At 46.0% G+C, this 12559-nt stretch overlaps 1 protein-coding gene across 1 annotated transcript in view; it reads left to right on the top strand.

Moving 5' to 3' along the window:
- The first annotated feature begins 3725 nt into the window (after positions 1-3725).
- The window catches only part of Barx2 (BARX homeobox 2), a 64762-nt gene continuing 55928 nt past the window's right edge, over positions 3726-12559 (top strand). The window contains exon 1 of the mRNA XM_005346999.2: positions 3726-3912. Within this exon, the coding sequence (XP_005347056.1) occupies positions 3726-3912 (187 nt within the window). The remainder of the gene's footprint in view (positions 3913-12559) is intronic.

The raw sequence follows: 12559 nt of genomic DNA, 5'->3' as shown, positions 1-12559 counted from the left end.
TATCCTCCTGCTCTTCTCTCCGGCTGGGCTGTGTCAGGAATCAGGAGCCAACAGGGGAGGGGGGTGATCCTCTGAGACCTGTCCTCCAGGGTGTGAGGTTTACCCTCACCACGCAGGGTAAACAGTCTGTCCCTCTCTGTGTGTGTTCCTTTGTGACCGCGAGGGTAGACACTGCCTGGGCATGGTGACCTGGATGCTGAAGGGTATCTGCCAGTCTCCAGCAGCTGGAAAAGGTTTGAGCCCCTTTGGCAGATGTTTGTTGTTTCAGCCACTTCATTAACTTTGGAAACAAAACCCCTGACTATTCTGAACAGAGTTTCACTTCATGATTGACAGCTGGGGTGTGCTTCCTCCCATGGAAATGCTGTACAGTCTAAGAATGGCAGAGAGGGGCTGGAAAGAAGGAGCTTGGAGAAATTGGGCTCCATGCCATTGCTCAAAGCCCAAAATTAACAAGGAAAGGGGAGAGACTCGTTTAAAGAGAAAGACAAATTTAGTACAACTAATTAATATGTGATGTCCCATCAAACACATTATATAATTCCGTTTCCAGAGCTTGCATACAATCATTTATTCAGGACACACTTACTGAAAAGGGACCATGTGCCAGGTGCTATGTGGATAATGATGGTAAAAGATGAATAATGTTGAAGAAAGCATTGGAATTCATTGTCCAGAGGGTGAAATAAACATGCAGAAGCAACACAGTGAAGGCAACGCTGGGGTAGGGGCAGAACAGCTAGGGGCAGGCCTCCAGCTGAGAAAGGAGGTCTTGGGAGGAGGTTGTATTTGAGAGGGGTCTCTAGTTTTTCAGGCAGAGAAGGAGGGAGGGGAGAGGTGGCAGGACATTCCCGTTAAAGGCAAGGCTTGTAAAAGGCGTGGATTTTGCAAGGCCAGCCTTGTGAAGTAGAAACTAGGATTAGCATTTGGAAATGAAAAGACAAGGTCAGTTTAGGAAAGGAACACCAGAGTGCCAAAGACTCCAGATTCCAAGATCCAAAACCACGCACTTCTCTCTCCAGAGGAAATTTGTTCCCACAGACCTCTCGGCGATTTCGGGTTTTCCTAGTGGAAAGTGGGAAAACAGAAAAACAAAGAAACTAACTAAGTCACTGATGGGGGCTGCTCTACTTCTTTGGCTATTGAAATTCACTGGATTCAGGGCCGAAGTGAATTTTATATCCGTGGCTCTGTGGAAGCAGGGAGTTAGAGGGTTGGAAGACGGTTGCCTTGGGGGAGACGTGTCAGGGCAGAAGCCAATCCAAGGGCTGAGTCCTGCCTGCTGGGCACGGGGTTCGAAGCCCTGTGTCTGCAGATGAGCTTCCGCAGCAAAGGGGTACACAAATGCCACTCCCGACCCGAGTTTGGAAAGAGAGAAGGTGGAGAAGAAGATGAGAAAGGAAGAAAGAGAAAGAAAGACGCGCTGTGGGGGAGAACAGAACAGGAAAGTGAAGGGAGGGGACTAAACCTAGAGGCCCCAAATGCGAGAACAAATGAGGGAAAGGAGAAATGAGGTGGGGGGGGGGAGGAGAAAGAGTTAGTGGGAGAAAGAGTGGAAAGAGTCAAGAAAAAGGATGGAGGAAAGGAGTGCAGAGGGCAGAGTTCCTGCAGGGTGACCCAGAGCGTCCACCTTCCCTGCGCCCACGGTGGAGCCTGCTTGCTTAAGCGCGACAGCTGCCACTCTGGTACCAGGCTCCCTAGCGCTGTAAGCCCGCCTCGCTGTCACGTCGGTTAGACTCGGATCCCGCACAACATTCAGCTTCCCTGCGGTGGCCAATAGTGCGGCACTGTCCTGGGGACAAAGAGAGCTCTCCAGGATCGCCCTGGCAGCGAGCGTTGCGCTCCAGTCCCTGGCCCGGTTTTCTGCGCAGCGCAGCGGGCCGCGGCGTTGGGAGGCAGCGCTCAGACTGAGCAGGGACAAGTGCTAGGCCCTTGATTCCCCCACATCGGATAAGCCATAGGGTCCGGGGATGAAAGCAAGGAAGGCGTCACCACTGGGGTACCTAGCTGCAGTCCTGGCTGGTTGCCTCCGTCTGGAGAAGAAATAAAAGCAATTCCAAATGGAGAAAGGGGAAGCGGAATCGGGAGGACACAGACACGTGGGAAATAAAGATCGTCAATAAGGGCTGCGGGTCATAGCAAACGCTCGGTTATGAATCCGTCTATTAAAACCTATTTTCCCTAAGTGCTTAATCATTAGTTCAACAAGTTTGCTCCTTCGCGAGTTTAACCACCCGCCTGGGTGCGCGTCCGGACTTGCTTTCTTAGCTAGTCATGCTCGGAGCGCGCAGCCCGACAAGAACACTCCCCAGGGTGAGAGCACCGAGAAAGCATCACCGGCTGTCCGGGTCCAAAATTCTGTGCCTCCATGTCGGTTTCCTTCCCAGGTCGCCTATACCGCTCCAAGGACACAATCTTGGGACAGAGGGCGGCGCGCATCTAGGACAGCGGGAGCTGTCCCAGGCGCTTAGGTGCCCGCCGGTCCCTCTCACTCAAGGACTCTGTGATTGAAAACAAAAGTTCGTCCAGACAGTGATTGGGACAGACTCTGAGATCAGGAAGTTAAAATAAATAGATAGATAGATAAATAGGTAAATAAAAATTTAAAAAAAGGACAAACCATCTTCAAATACCTGAAGTCTGTCATGCCTGGGAATGAAAACCAGGACTGGGCACTAGAAAAAGGCAAAATTTAGGCTGACTGTGGAGGAGCCGCGGACACGCCACGATCCTGCTGTTTTGGCCCTTTCCAGCAAAGCAAACCGTTTTATGACCAGAATTAAACACACACAAATACACATTATTCCTCCAGTTTATTATTGGGGTAACGGACTGTGCTAAAGTCATTTGTAGTTTGGGATCGTAAGACAATCAAGTTTATTTACAACGTCGGCATAAATGCCCCCATGCCGGGAGCGCGCGGGTGCAGCGCGGGTTTAGGAGCTGCGGGCTGAAAAGGGGACGCCGTGGAAACGGCCCACGCGAGGACAAGTGAGACATAGAGGTCGAAGGGAAGCGCGTGCTTTGGGGCCCGGAGCCTCTGGAGTCTGAACGAGGACTCCACTATTTTGTGGTAAGAGAAGCGGACATAACTATCCGCAGGGTTGTGGGGCAGGGAGCGGTGGCCCCTTTAGCAGCACTGGCTTTAAGCGAGGACAGAGGAAGACACGGCTCGGAAAAGCGGTCGCGGGACTCCTGGGCCGCAGGAGGAGGTGGCGCGCGCCGGCCGTGCTGCGCGTGCACATACACGCGCGCACCCCCGTACACACACCTGGAGCTTGGGGGGGATGGGGAGAGAAGAGCCGACGCGAGTGTCTTAAAATAGAGAGCTAGCGTGGGGAGCGCTCGACTCGGACTGGCGGGAGGAGGTGAGCTGGAGCTGCCGGACCCTGGGTGCGCAGTTCAGCTCCCGGACCGCACGGACGCGCAGGGGCGGGGTGGCGGCCGACGCCCCTCGGCTCGCGCTCCGCACCTGGCCCTGCAGGAAGTGCGCGCTGATTGACAGCTGCGGTGTCCCAAAAAGGCTGTAGTCAAAGATGCTGCTCCGCGGGTGGGTGTAGACGCAGCAGGCGCGCCCGTGCCCGCTCTGGTCCGCGCGCCTCACCTGCCCCCGGCGCCCCTCTGGCTGCGGAAGAGAGGGGCTGAAGCCCCAGCCAGCGTGCCAGCCCCCGCGGTCCGAGAAGAGCCGGCGCACTCAGGTCGCCAGGCTCTAGTCCCGGCTCACCATGCATTGCCACGCGGAACTGAGGCTGAGCTCACCCGGCCAGCTCAAAGCAGCCAGGCGGCGCTACAAGACTTTCATGATCGATGAGATCCTCTCCAAGGAGACCTGCGACTACTTTGAGAAACTTTCCCTCTACTCTGTGTGCCCGTCGCTGGTGGTGCGACCCAAGCCTCTGCATTCTTGTACCGGTAAGAATCGCTGGGAGATAGTGGGCTGTGGTACTTTCTCCCTTTTGCGGTCGCCTCTGCTTTCCAACCCGAGAGCGAGAGGGACCAAGAGATTTCTTTCCTGCGTCCTTGCAAGGAGAACAGACCCGCCAGCGGTGGACATTCAAAAGCGAAGCGTTTGCAACCCGGCCAGGGCAGGTACTGCTCCCTGGATGGGAGATAAGTTAAGACCAAGCAGCCCTGGCAGTGGGACGCCTCTGTAGTGCCCTTTCCTGTTTCGTGGAGAAAACACCCTTCTTCCTGGCACTATGGAGTTCCAATGAGAAACTTCAAAGCACTTGACCAGATTCAGTGCCTAGGTGGTTTCGCGCAGTGAGTTTGGCGGTTTCAACTTGAGCTTGGTGGTCGTACACTTAATGCCAGACTTCTTATGTCTTCTTTGTAATTTTACAAGTAAATCGGTTTCCTGGGCTTCAAAACTGAATTTACCGAACTTTACTTAAAATGATCTCCCTCTGGGGAAGCAGTTTTGGACTATGCTGAGTTTTGACATAGGCAGGGGACCAAACCCTTGTTTGGTTTTAAGGGACTAAAACCAAAACTAGTAACAGTAAAAGCATCCCTCCAACCTGATTTCCTCTCGCCACAAAAACTAGACTAATAGGAAAGAGACAGAATTTAGTAACAATATTGAAAAAGTAGGTCTGTAGGAAACCAATCCAAAGACGTTTAAAACATTTTGAGTGTAGTGAGAGAAACTCACGGGTTTCAGACTCACTTGGCATGGTGGGGATTCAGGGATTTGTGGTGTAGATACAAAACCCGTGGGAGTAGCTAAAAAAAAAAAGTTAAAGAAAAAAAATTCTTTTAAAAAGAAGTTCTTGACCATGCTTCCCATTAAAAACAAACATTTAGTGCTTCTAAACCAGAGGGGCCTTGGCGTTATGCTTGTTGTATGACTGCCATAAAGTAAGTTCAAGAAACTATACTCTGAAAAATAAAAGTGTTGCTAGCAGTGTTCTCAAAGACTTCCTTACGGGAGCTGTTGGGATAAAAATCTGCTAAACATAGTGCTTGGGATCGCATTTCTCCTTTGCTTCTCTGACAGTCCTGCTAAACCTGTCACCAAACCTAGAATAAATACAGCAAAGATTTTCCAAAAGCAAGATATTCCTACATTTTTTTTGGCCAAGAAATGAATATTACACATTTTGTCAGCAAGGCAGAGTTAGATCTTATGTCCCCAACAAGCCTTATAAAACTGGATGTTACAAACAAGGAAATAAGTAAGGTACACAAAAGAGAGTTTAGAAACACGGGAGAGACCGTCATGTAACATCTTTACTTTCCTGTGTCTGCTGTATGTGGTGCCTCCCATGAAAGTCGTCTGTGGATATACTGGGTAGGGAGAAGAGGGCTCAGTCTTCTTTTGAGAACATCTATTTGCTTCAGTAATGCAACTGCCATCAAGGATTTGTTTCTGTGGTAAATCCTAGTGCACCCTGTTCAGTCATTGGCCAGGAGAGAGACTCCGGGAGGAAAATACAGTTCCTGAGGACCTAGGGGTCCTTTAGTACCTGCCGACTTTCATGGACTCTGCCATAATTATAAGGCAACTTTTCATGGCTTGTAGGAGTCACAGAACTGGGTCATGAAAAAAAAAATGCTGGAAAAACAGAGGGACAAAAAGGCTCAGAAAATTGTCATGCAGTCATCTAGGCTGCGTGATTTATTGAACCTTGTGTGGGAAATAAAACAGACAAAATGTAATGATTCAAAGGCAGTTTCGTGAGTGTTAAAAGTGGGTTGACAGGCATGGCAGGCTAGTCCTATGCTCCTAGAAGTTCCTTAATGGTTTGCGGCAGAAGGGGTTATTGGCAGTGACTTTCTTCCTCTGGATTGTTTCTTTCAAAATGTGCCTCGATTTTGCTCTAGTTGAGACTTAAAATATAGAAAGTAGGATTTGCTAGTGGAATTAAACTCATAAAACCTAGCTACAACAATTCATGCTTTCAGATCGTAAGCCTTCAGCGGGTTTACGATTTCAGCGGAAGCCTTATGTGTAAGATCATGGGAAGCCCATTAGTGACTTCTCTGGGGTCTCATGCTTCCAAAGCCTTTTTATACTTTTTAACTGTCAAATGTCAAAATCTTAGCTGGGATAAGTACAACCTTTTAAAAATGAATTAAAAATAGAAGTCATAAGCTGCTGGTATCTATAATGAAACGGTAACTCATTTTTCTGGATAGGGACAGATATTTAGCATATGTGGCAGGAGCAATGTACAAGAAATTCAAAGTAAGTGAAAATTTATACTGAACTTAAAGTTACCAAATTTTCTCATCTTAGTTTGCCCCTGTCCACCAGCTTAAGTCACTGCAACAGAAGTGAACTTTGTCAGGCAAACTACTGAAAACTAAGACTAAAAAAATCCTTCACAATTGACGTATCAGCATGTCTAATAACCACATAGGACAGGGGCAGAACAAAAGCCGCGTTTGAAAGACTTCTGCCTAATTAAACAGTCTGTGTGGCTAGATTTGGTGATCCAAGTTGCGGCGCATGATATCAGATCTCCTCCGGCAGATGAGTATGCATTTACGCGAACAGAAGAATGCAAGGCTTTTTCATTAGGCAGATAATCGCCTGGAAGTAATTGATTACTAAACATTTTACTCTTGATGGAGTACTCATCATCAAGAAGTATTGTTTCACAGGCCCTTTATTGAAAACACAATAATTAGCCTCTTTGAGAGTCTTCTCTAAATGTTGTTTTCCAGTAGTTCCCCCTGAATCACCTTACTAGATCCCGAGGAGAGTCTTTCTCTTTAAGCCAAACTAAAGAAAAGTTTATCATTAAATTACAAAAGAAAACAAAATCTAAAGAAAATCTCCATTTAAACAAAGTTTGCTGTTCACACTGTCAGCGAGGTATAGAATATTTTTGACTTAATGTGTATGTGACCCGTAGGTTTTATGTTTAAATCTGCTGGCAGCAATCCTCACACAGAATCAAATATATTGCCAGCTGGAAGTCAGTAATCATCTCTCAAATATTAGAATGGAGGCAGTGATCGAAAGTTTACCCAAACAAGGTACACTTTATGATTTCATAAATACAGTATACCTTCTGGGGTATGTTGTTGTTGTCTGTTTTGGATCAGGATGAACTCTCATTGGTTGAAAGTCATTTGGATAAGATTGGCTCCTCACAGTGGACTAGATTGTGAAGTCGTTGGCACTGGAACTTTTGAAAGCTTTGCCTCTGTGTTTAAATCTTTAGAGACAGTCAGAGTTTCTAAGTCTGAGGAACGTTCAGGGAAAACAGGTAACTTCTTCCACAAACACAAACATGCAACAGCTCACCCTGAGGGTTTTCCTGTGAGGTGATTGATAAACACACCTACCGGATTAATCACTTATAATTTATTGTTGCTATTTAGAATGAGCTTACATTTCCACTTGCTTATCTTGGGGAGGAGCTTACCAATATTTGGACACTTTGAGACCTGTGACTTTCAATTATTCTGGTACAATCTGTAGTCTAGCTCCTTCCCCCTTCTTGGGCAGGATGGTTCTGCTGAATCTATTCATGACCTTCAGAGTTGATCCTTTAGGTCTGGCCATGACTTTGGAGCTGGCAGGGGTCAAGAGGTCAATCTATCCAAGTGGAAGAAGATAGATTCATTGATTTTTTTTTTCAGAGTCACAGCATCACAGTGGTGTTTTGACATAGTTCAATCCACCTTTTACACAGTTGTCTTTGTCAGGATTCTCAGAAATCAGGAAGACTGTTGTATCTTGGTTACACACCCTGGATAAACTCGTGCAGTCGCACCCAGAGGCCAGTCAACCAATCAAAAGGGACATTTGGGACAGGGTGATTATCTTAGGAGGTGGCATTGAGAACATTTTATCCTCTGGTGGGTCCGTGAGAAACAAGTTCTTTGGGGTGGTGTCCTTGTGCACACTTACCACAAAGACCGGGTTGTCACGCCGGTGAAGAGTTATCTGAGGCCCAGACTTGCACGACTCTGTTAGAGAGCCAGCAAGGGCTTCATGAGTTTCCTTCCACTGATTCCCCGAACCTCAGGTCTTTCAGCTGGAGACCAAATCCAATAGCGTTTTGGGAACTTGAGAACTGGGCCCTGGAATGTTGATGGGGAAACGTAAACCAGGGTCTGGGAAAATGATCATTATCAGTACTGCCAAAGGCAAGCAGACTTTTATTAGCAATTACTCACACCAGTTTCTCTATTCCCATTTGAAGGGAGAACACATTGAGGGACAGCGTCGGGGGCATCAGGGTCAGAATACATTTGCAGAGCAGCTGTTGACTCACCCACCACCTCTTCAGTTTTCTGATTTCTCTTTAAAGAAATTATTTTGAGATGCTGAGGGGTTCCTTAGGAATTGGCTCTAAGAGCTTATGAATTGTTTCCTAGCAGTTTCTGTTGCTGCTGATTTTTCTAATTGCAGATGGAAAAAGGATTAAAAATTTTGTGCAGACTTAAAGTGCCTCTTCCAATGTCCTTTATAACATTGAATTTGATAATTTAATTAAGCAAATGTTTATATTTGCTTAGAATACCCAGACAGACAGGCTCACTTATAAGGCCTGTTGCATATATCATTCAGGCTATTTATTCTTTGAGATGGAGACTGAATTTATAATGCAAATAGAGACAGACAGTATAAAACTAATTTTAGCACATTGTAGGTTTTCCATTGGTCTGTATGAGAAGCAGTAAGAACTGAAATGGTTGTTTAAATTGTAAAGAGAGATTAGAAAGGAAAAAAGGAAGATAAAAGAGAAAGAGTGGATTTCTGTGAAGTCTCGAGGCTGCTCAGGTTCAACCTTATGCCACAGGATAGCTTAGAGCATTCTTTTCTATAGACCAAATCAAGGTGAATTCTGAGATCACTGTCCACAGACAATAAACAGGTAACATTGATTACTTAGATTCATGCTTGGCACCTTAAGTGGAGTTCCCTGGAACGTGGTACTGCCCATCATCGAACATTCATGGCAGAGGGTAAGCGGCTGGAGAAATGTCATACTCCAAACATCTTGAGGGTCTGTTTCTCCTTCGGAAGAGGAGGGCTTAGCGTTGCAAGCTTGGAAGGCTGCAGGCAAAGGAACAAACGAAAAGCAAAGCAGGTCAGATGTCCCGAGCTTCACTCGCTGTACCCTGCCTGTTGGCTTGTGTGGGAGCCGTCGAGCCAGCTCTTCCATTTTGCCATTGTCCCGTCCTGGAGTAAATTTTGTGGCTTCATGGCTGAGCTAGTTTGCCAGCTCTTAACTGGAATATGATTGAAGGGTTTGGATGCCAGAATTTGGGTGATAGGGGATATGCACATCTTTTAGGAAGCACTTGCGTGGCACTTTTGTTGGGTGGAAGAGCGATCTCCAGCGTGTCTCTTGAGATGGGTTCATATTTGGATTAGCCAGCATCTTTCTTCCTACCCAGGAACTTGCTAAAGCCACAGGTGCTCACTGAGTGTTCACAGAGCATTCTGCAGCAAGACACATGTCTACTGCAAGCTGCAGGGCAGGAAAGAGAGGACTGAGGGTTAAGGGAATTCTCAGGGGGCCTACAGGCCAGTGCCTGCTGTTTTAGCTGCCAGAGAGCTGCAAACGGTGTCTCTCACAGCAAGTGTGGCAGATATAGAATCAGCATTAGGAATCACTACTAATGAGGTTCTGATCTGGACCTTACACACACTTCATGGTATTAACAAAATAAACACTCTCCAGGAGAGTGTTCACTTGTTTTTGTTTTTTTTTTTTAAACAGAATGTCTTTGTAAATTCTCAGGATTTAATTTATTTTTATTGCAATTTAATAATAGTTAGAAAAAAAAGTCTTGTTAAAATAAGTGCTCTAAATAAAAACACAGTTAATTTTCCATTACCGTGTCTAATTACTCATCCTTGCTAGAGCATTTTATACGGCAGTTTAAGTTCTTGAAAGTGGAAACTTGGCATTCATGTGAGGAAGAAAGCCTTGCACCTAGATAGTTCCAGAAGGCCGCCTAATTATATTTGGGCCGCAGCTGAGCCCTGAGTCAACTCTGGAGAGGAGAGAGAACCTCGGAGTGTAGTTACTGAGGAGTTTCTGGTCTCTGAGTGCCAGCTCAAATTGATTGCAGGGGTTAGGAATCATGAACTTCAGAGGCTATGAAAGCACATCTGAGGAGGCCCTGCCAATCAATCACCAGCGGGTGCTGATGTCAGGACTGTGCCATAGGTGTAGCATGCAGCTCTATGTATTTCCTGACTCTACCAGTTAAGGTCGCAAAGACGAGCGCAGCTGTTCCCAAAGGAAAGGTCAGTTGCAAGTGAAGCGAGTCCAGAGACGATTGATCACAGGACACTGAATATGGCAGAGTCCAGGCAGAGCACGCATCTTTTTTTTTTTTTAATTAGGTCTCACTACGTATTCTGTGTTAGATTGGAATTCACTGTGTAGTTCAAGGCCATATCTAATTTGCAATGCTACGATCTCAGCCTCCTGAGTGAGGGAAGGCAGATATGTGCCACTATGCCTGCTCAGTATACTTTGAGTCAGGGTCTTGCTGTGTAGCCCTGGCCCTGGCTGGAACTCCATTTGTAGACCAGGCTGACCTTACACTCACAGAGATCTGCCTGCCTCTGCCTCCAAAGTGCTAGGATTCAAGGCGTGTGCTACCATGCCCGGATTCAATATACTTTTGATTATTCCTTTTATTACACATGACTTAGTTTTTTGGTAAATGCTATGATTGTTCTTTCCCTTTGCATACGCAAGATCACTGTGGTGGCCCTGTGGGGGAGTGGAGTGACCTTGAAAATAGTGACATTTATGAAGGCCTGGCTATGTGTCCACTCCAGGAAATTCTTGGGCATGGCAAGTCCCTGTCAGCCTCCACCACCCTGTTTTTCAAGAGTTCCCTTTTCTCTGTGACAAAACAATTGCTGAGATTCAAGATAATGATCCTGTCACAAACAAGGTGGCGGTCACATGTGTATTGATTGAGGTTTAGTTTACATAATACCTTGTCTTGCTGACTGTACTTCTCCTGAATGGACACTAGAAACAGACAGTATAGCCTCTTATCTTGTTGATTGAGCAAGAGGGATTGCAAAGAATCTGCTCTCTGAGTCTGGCAGTAATCATCCAGACCAGACTGTAAACTCGGGAGAAGCGGCAGAAAGACTTTATGTTTCGAGCCTCCTTATTCACTTGCATAACCATAATCGTATGGGGATGTGTCAGTCCTCTCCTTCCACCACGTGAGCCCAAGCAATCAAACTCAACGTTGTCAGGTTTGGCGGCAAGCACCTTTACTTACTAAGCCGTCTAGCTGGCCCAGTAATTTTTTAAAAATCAACTGATATATTATAGCACTGGAATAACTGCTTTTTAAGTCAGTTCTAAAGCATCCCTGAGAGGGGGCACTGTTACCTTCATTTGCTAGTGAGGAACTCAGGAAGTTAAGTCACGTTAATGGTCTAGATGACCAGTAAAATGCCGAGATGCTCAGCCTAACTGCGTCAGGAAAATGTAATGGGATGTTTTACAGCCACCAGGTAGGCAAAGCACAGGGTCTGGTTGTCTTAGTCAAGGATGGAGATGTAAAGAAAGTAGACCTTCTCAAATCCCAGACAGACACTGGTGATTAGGGTGTTACTTAGTTAGTATAATTACCTATTATTTTGGTGGTGGTATCAAATTTGGGACTTTGTTAGGGCCGAGTCAGAATGCCAGTCTGAGTTGGATTACTACAAAAAGCAGTTGGCAACTCCTGGTAATGCCACAGATGTGAGCACCCTGCAATGCAGCGCCTCAAGGAGTCATGGTAGATGTGTACCAGGGCACGCGTAACAGTGTTCATTTCCATGCTTTTTAGATTAGGGAAAACTAAAACAAACAAACAACCTAACTGGCCTATATAAAATAACATGTGCTGTAATCATGCAATAAACTTTATGTAGTAATTAAAATGGATCATTTTTAGAAATAAAAATCCTGGGGATGAACAAGCTGTGGATTGGTGTGTAGAGTCTGCTACAGTTTATAGAGTGACCGAAAACATTCGGGGCAGTACAGGATATTAGCGGGCGGGAGGATGGCAGTGGGGAGAGCTACCCACAAGTTTTTATTTTCCTATGTAATTGTTTGCCATTTAAAGGGCCTTCTGTGACTCAGTCTAAGCATTACAAATCTGTCACTTGGTTGTGGGTACACAGATGTTCATGATATTACTCTTTGCACTTCTGGGTACAGTTGAAACTTTTCATAACGTAAACATTGAAAAGCGATAGGGGATGGGACCACACATATCCGTGAAACTCTTAATCTTGTGGAACTTTTGATGGCTTTCTCAATAGCTTTTCCATCCCAAGATAAAAGCTTTTAAATACAGAGCTTGTCGACAGTTTCACAGTGGGGGACACAAGGTCAATTTATAATTAGATACATGAACAGCTCATACTACACAGCCACTGTGACTTTTGAAGCTGGATTTGAGGTCTTGCCCACCTTCCTAGCCTGGTTGACAATGTTGTTTCTCTCCAGGGTAACTGCTGTACCCCATCAATGCTTTGGTATGAGAGCAAAGAAACTCTGAACTTCTGAAGGAATTATTAGAACTCTTAACTCTTAATTGGTGTTCTCTGCTAATA

The sequence above is a fragment of the Microtus ochrogaster genome, chromosome 5, assembly GCF_000317375.1.
Source record: "Microtus ochrogaster isolate Prairie Vole_2 chromosome 5, MicOch1.0, whole genome shotgun sequence".
Classification (NCBI taxonomy): Eukaryota; Metazoa; Chordata; class Mammalia; order Rodentia; family Cricetidae; genus Microtus; species Microtus ochrogaster.
The sequence above is the reverse complement of the archived record's forward strand: the minus strand, read 5'-3'. Positions and strand labels throughout refer to the sequence as shown.